The sequence below is a fragment of the Crocodylus porosus genome, unplaced genomic scaffold (genome assembly GCF_001723895.1).
Source record: "Crocodylus porosus isolate Cpor-Errol unplaced genomic scaffold, CroPor_comp1, whole genome shotgun sequence".
Taxonomy (NCBI): domain Eukaryota; kingdom Metazoa; phylum Chordata; order Crocodylia; family Crocodylidae; genus Crocodylus; species Crocodylus porosus.
Window position 1 is genome coordinate 84,417,413 of NW_017728949.1, and position 6,553 is coordinate 84,423,965.

Here is a 6,553-nt window from a genome sequence, read left to right on the forward strand (position 1 = left end):
TTAACACATACTTTAGTTAGAGTATGATTTTCCTCTTTTTAAAGCATTATGAGATGGTTTCTACTACTGCTAGGTATCCTAGTTATGGTTTAAAGGAACTGCTAGGAAATTACAACTTTGGTCAGAGGTCTTTCTTGTTTTTTCTAACTTGGTACTTTGTGATTATAGTAAAACTTCAGTATTTTATGAATATTAAAAAATAAACTAGAACTCTCAGTGTAATTTTAAATATGGAGGTAAAATACCCAAGTTTTGGCCAACAAGGAAATGGAGTACTGATGTTTGAATAATTCATACTCTGAATCAGATGTCAAGCTAGACTCTTATTCATCAACAGAATAAAAGCATACAGGATTATCAATGAGCCCCAAATTGCTTAGGTCAAATGAACCTATGACTGAGTGGTTGAGAGTAAGATCACCATTCAGCTTAGTGATATTACTTCTCTGAGTAACTGCACATCAGCAGGAGTAGATCTGTCCTTATCTACTGACTCTTTAAATAGCTAGTAATTGCTTCTACTGACTCTTTAAATAGCTAGTAATTGCTTAGCAAGTAATATTTTAGATTTTTTTTTATTACTTTGAAACTATTTTCTCTACCAGTAACTACCACAAATATTGGGAAATAAGTAATATAGTTTCCCCTCTCTGTCAGTGTAATTGCATGTTTCTCCTGTTATCTTTTTATGGCCCTCTACACTTGGCAGTAGGGAGTCTGGAGGGCTTTTACTTTCTGCTCTTCAGCTCTGAACTTAAGCTAATAGTTTTTGGATCTGTGAAGGAGGCCTTTTAAGATGCAAGAGTGATCCTCAAATCCTTTGACTTCAGTGGAAATAGTTGTGTAAGTAAAGTCTATTTTCATAAATGAAAGTCTGGATGTCAGGCCAAAAATATAGCTTTTGATTTCAATTTTCTGAGTATACTTTGTCAAAAGCACATTATGAGACCTCTGCAAACTTCTATATCTATTATCCTTCCATGACACTACCAGCAAGACTTGACAGTAGGTATGCTTTTCAAGTTGCTTATGCAAAAAATGGGACTGACATTTTGGAATTTTTTTCTAGGCAGACTATGAATTTATCAGTTCTGGTCTCTACCTTGTAGTGCTTTTACATTTGTGTGAACAACGCTTTTCCGATATGCTGGGAACTGCAAGTGAGGCCAGTACACGTGTTAGGGTAAGTCTGTCTTGTTTTGTGGGAATGACTGACGGTGTCATATTGCTGTTCCTGTGAAGCGTTACCTAAGACATCCTTACTCTGGTGATTAAACTTACATTTTGAAGCTCTTTTTATATAAATAGGCAAAACTATAAATAACATTGTGTGTGTGTATATATCCAAGATTTTAATCTAAAATTTGGTCCAAGAGCATCTAGCAAAATGGTGCCACAATCTGATTGTAGCAGTGCTATTGTAATATAAATACGGAAACAATGAGATGATGTTGTTTAGAAAATTTCTGGGTTAACTACAATTACATCTGTTTGTAGGTTTACGTTTCAGAATATCTGAATCTTGTGTGACCTGTATTAAATTACTACACTATACCAAAGTGATAATACCCTTGATTAGAGTGCTACACCTGAACCTCTGAACATTTTATAGAGTGCAATTCAAGCATTAATTAGAAGAAACTTTTATTGGTCATACTGTGGTCAAGCAAGAGTTTACTAGTAAGCCAGTGTCATTCATAGTTATTTTTCCAATTAGAATATGTTTCATGCAGCAAACTAGTATCTTGTTTGAAGTAGTGTGGTATTGGATAATAGAAAAACCAAATGAGCCAATGAACAGCTAATTTCTTCCTCTTTTCAGATATGTGCCCTTGTTTCAGGAAACATTCAAATTCTGAAAACACATGACAACATTGATTTTTTTTTTTTTTTTTTTCATTTTGGAGCAGGTTGTACTTCTACACACACACCTTTGGGACAGGAAATTTATTTGTCCATGATGTGCTACTGTGCAGAGCCATCTACACTTACAGTGCTATGTGTTATATCGACAGTATTGCCATAAGTTTTTGATTTCTGGCCTGTTGAATGTGGTTTTGATGGTAGTTGTTCTGTAATAGCAATGTAGATTTATTACTAAAAGCTTAGGCTGAGATTTTTCAAAGCTGCCTACGAAATGTGTGCCCACTTCTGAGAAGTAATCCCTTAATAACCTTTTCTTAAATATTGAGTATTAAGGCTAGCATTGGATGGTTATTTTACTGACTATTTCAACCTTATATTTACTGTAGTCTAGATAATTTCTTTATCTAGCCTGTTTTCACTGAACTGGGCTCTACTTACTTCCATGCGAATATGGTGGTATTTTATGGGTAAGTGGAACTGGTTCAAACCATTGCTAATTAAATCGGCTCTTATCAAGTTACATTTTGCATCGTTAGCAAATCTAGGAAGCAAACATCTGTGTTTTGTTTTTGCCATTCCCGTTACTACTGATGTCTGTTTGACTCTTGAACTAGACATGTTTTACAGAGAATAGCGCATGAAGATTACATCATTAAATTATGATGCAAATTTGCAAATTTTAATCTGCATTTTCTGCCTTGTTTCTAGTTTATTAACCTTGCAAGAACTCTTCAGGCACATATGGAAGATATTGAAAGTAGGTTACTTTTTCTCCTATTTGTTCCATTTCACTAAGGGTTACATCAGCATAATCCTTTTTGCCGGATGTATAGTACCAAACTTCAGTGCTGAAACCTGATTTTCATGAAGTCATAGCACTGTTTTATTTTGTTTTGTTTTTTTGATTGAATTCTATTGGGATCATTTTGTAAAGGGAGCAGGAAGTGGAGGGAGGTAAATTGGCATCTAAATTAAAGGCTAATGTTGCTTTTCCAAAGGTGGTATACAGTCTTACGGGGAACAGTTATTTTTATAACTATGGAACTGGCTTCTGTAACTCAAGTCTTGGCATAACAACATTACCAGGTTTGTTGATCTTAATGGGTGCATCTGAATGTGTGCTTTACTGCGGAGTTGACTAAGTAACTCTGCAGTAAAGGGTCAGTCTACATGTGCTGGTATTAAGATACAGTAAATTAATTAACTCCACCACTGAAAGGCTTGTACTGTCAGGGACAGTACTATCCTACGGTGGAGTAAACTTACTCTGCTGAAACTCATATAGACAGTGACCAGGGCTGGCTGCGGTGCAAGGGTGCTAAAGTGATGGGGCTGCCTGTCACCTAGCCCTGCACGTTAGTATTCTTGTGCCTCAGCCAGCCCCTCCACTGCCCAACTGCTGCCCAGAGCTGACCCCCTGGACCCTCTACCAGACTTGTGCTACTCCGCCCCGGCTCAAAGTTCTGCGGTCCTGGGCAAATGTGCAGATGCTTCACCCAGGAGCGTTTTGCACTGGAGTTTATCATGTTGCATTAATTACATGTGTAGATGCACCCAGTAACTGGTCATTTGGTTCTCTATATCTAAATGTTGTGTTTAGCCATGATAGGGGAGAAAGAAGGCAATTTTTTGTAAATTAATGCATCAGCCTCGCTATTTAACTGCATGGCTTTATACAAAAAACAAAATCTAGGTTATAGTACATAAATAGGTTTGTTTCAGTCCAAGCTATATTTGGAGTACAATAGAGATGTATTTCTTTTGTGTACAATAAACGCATTTTAATTTTGTTTAATGAGAATTCACTTACAAATGTACATGTTCATTTTTTTAGTTCTTAATTAGCTAATGTTTTTCTGTAATAAGAGTAACTGCAGGATGTTGGGCTTTTTAAAGTAATGTATGTATTTTTAGGATTCTTGTTCCTTGTTAAAGTACAAGTGAATTGTAGAATGAATCTTGTTTATGAGGTTGCGTTTAATTTAGAGCTAGTTAATCTGAAAGCTGATTATCATTTGACATACACATTGAGTTGGGAACACTGAAATTATGTTGAAGGAAAACCCAATTAATACCCCTTTTCAAAAAGAAAATAAGAAAATGCAGTTTTTGAAGGCAAGAATTAACCCAGGCTTCCTTCTCTAACTTTCTTACAACTAATGCTGAACAAGCTTCTTGAATATACATAAATTACTCAAAAGAGTGCAGAATTCCTAAAACTTGTATGCAGAGGTTCCTAAGCTACCTTCCACTGAGGATTTCTGAAAATATAAAGCATGCCCCATGGAAGACTATTAGCCAATAAACAGTAAAGGACATGTGTAGTTATGCAACTACAAATTAGTTCATCCCAGGTGGTTGAAGTGATTCCTGTTCACAGGCATCCTAGACCACTCTCTGATTAAATGTTAGGCAATGCACGTTTCTGTGTCTTTCATAACTGACATCTATATGTTCTGCTTTTTCCATCGAGGAAATCCTACCTAAATTTTGCTGTGTTTTTTTTTACAGAATTTATTTAATAGTGGGAGGAAAAAAATGGGGAATTGATTACATCTAGTCAGTGAGACAGCAAGGCTGTGATTGGGCTTCATTAAATTACCAGTTTTCTAAAGCATCATTTCAATATTAGGATACTGGTATTTTTCAAATACTTTAGAAATACTTGAGGGTTAGTTATAGAGTGAATTTTTTTTCTCCCTCTTGGGTCTCTAATGTGCACTTCTGTACTGTCCCTTGTAGCCTGCCGTTAAGTCAGAAAGAGCAATGAACAATTTAATCTGAGGCATAAGACAGTGCAGTTTCTTTTTGATTCTTTTAAGCCAGGGGAAGCTACACCTGATGTGTGTGCTGAATTTGTTTCTACAAACCTGTATTTCAGATTGGGGGAAATATACATTGTAAAATGCATTTTCTTGTCTGATTTTTTTTTTTTTTTTGCGGGGGGGTTAAACTAAAAACTGCTTGGATGCTACATTTTACAGACTTTTAATAAAGGCTTTTGATTGTACTGTATTATTCCAACAGCTTCTGAGGATGATTCTGAAGACTGATGCTGGTCGAACTTTTGATGCTTCTTAAAATTGAAAGAAACAAATGGAATTGCTGGAAAGATGGTGAATTGGCAAGAAAGTACCATCAACGTGCATTTATTTTTTCCTCTCTTTAGTAAAAACCACATTGAATATTACTATAGTTTTTAAAGCATTGTTGAATTCAAAATCTGCTGCACACTGGAACACAATGAATATGAAAACTATTCAGCATGTGCAAGTTAGATACACAAAGCTGTTTCCTCTTTAAGATGACACTGAGGGATGCTATGCTTTGTCTGGAAAGATACCAGATTTTGAGTGTTTGAGGACGTCAGATCTTGCTTTATGTTACTTTCTTCTTGTAGTCAGATTTCTGATTTTGTCTATCAAGTTTTGCTTCTCTGCTGGCACTAAATGGTAATTGTGGGTTATGGGGTGGAGGGTGGGGAACCATGTACTTAAATAGCATACATTTTCCTTTTAAGAAATGCCTGTGTTTAGTCTCTCTCAGTTGCTTCCAGTGTTAACATAGGATGAATGAGGGGATGAACGGCTACTGTAAAGCTACAATGTTTGGTTTCCAAATTTTATTTGAAGTGTGTTTAATTCAAACAGCAATAAGACTTGCAAGGGGCCTCTAATATTTAGTGTTGATGATGGCTTTTTTATGTACTGATTTGGAAATTGAAAATTATATTTGATATTATGTGGATATTCCAGTAAGGAATATTGCAGCTGTAACCATGCATTTCAGCATTCCTGGCAGAAATGCAACTTGATAACATTTAAAATCTTAACTAAGCTGTTTAGTTTAACAAATCTTTTTTAGATCCCACATTCACTGTTAAAGCACTGGTTATCTATGTGTTTTCTAGTGTTGTCACTTCTTTATAAATAAAGATAATGATGAGATATACACACTACTGCTCTGGCATTTTCCTTTTTTAACAAGGCTATCTTGGAGCAGATATATGGTGCAGCTGTCTTGCTAATTTAATATGGTAGAAAGGGTGCATCTCGGTTGGGTATCGGATCAGCACCAGTAAAAAGAGAAATTATGTTATTGGTCATCAGCTTTTTTGGTTGTTGTAGCCAATAATTAAGGCATTGTACCTGGAGCTTCCTGGTGAGTATAGTTCTGTTGTTGGCCCAAACCCATGGCAGGCTACAGGTTCCAGCAAGGGGGAGGGGGACCTGGGATTTGGTCACAGGGCTCTGTACTCTGCAACAAAGGGATGGTTACTGGCTCTTGCCGCTGCCACTGCCATGCAACACCACTGGTGCAGTAAAAGGGCCTGAGCACTCAGGGTTGCTGTGGAGAGATTGGGTTGTGTGTAGGCAGGGGAAGCACAGCCATGTGAGGGACTTTCTGCTCTGACGGGTACCTTTGCAAAAGTGGGTTTGGGACTTTGGCTGTGTGGGGCTCACCAGTGCCGAGACAGTGGTGTGCTCAGGGGCTCTAAATGAACCTGGTCCCACTGTCCATGCAAGGGTCTGCTCTGCCTGCTCAGGATGGCAGCACAGGCTGCGTAGGGAGTGGGACTGTGGGTAGGAGCTGTAGGCAAGGGGGTGGCATGCATGAGAATAAGACAGTCACCATCTTCCTCATCCAGGGCAGGAGCAGGCAGAAGGCATATATGTATGTTATAAAT

At 37.3% G+C, this 6,553-nt stretch overlaps 1 protein-coding gene across 1 annotated transcript in view; it reads left to right on the top strand.

Annotated features, from left to right (window-relative positions):
- Positions 1–5,821, top strand: part of MARCH7 (membrane associated ring-CH-type finger 7) — a 32,206-nt gene extending 26,385 nt beyond the window's left edge. Inside the window, 4 exon segments of the mRNA XM_019554099.1 lie at positions 1,070–1,183; positions 2,575–2,623; positions 4,894–4,915; positions 4,917–5,821. Of these exon segments, the coding sequence (XP_019409644.1) occupies positions 1,070–1,183; positions 2,575–2,623; positions 4,894–4,915; positions 4,917–4,947 (216 nt within the window). The 3' untranslated portion in view covers positions 4,948–5,821.
- Positions 5,822–6,553: the final 732 nt, after the last annotated feature.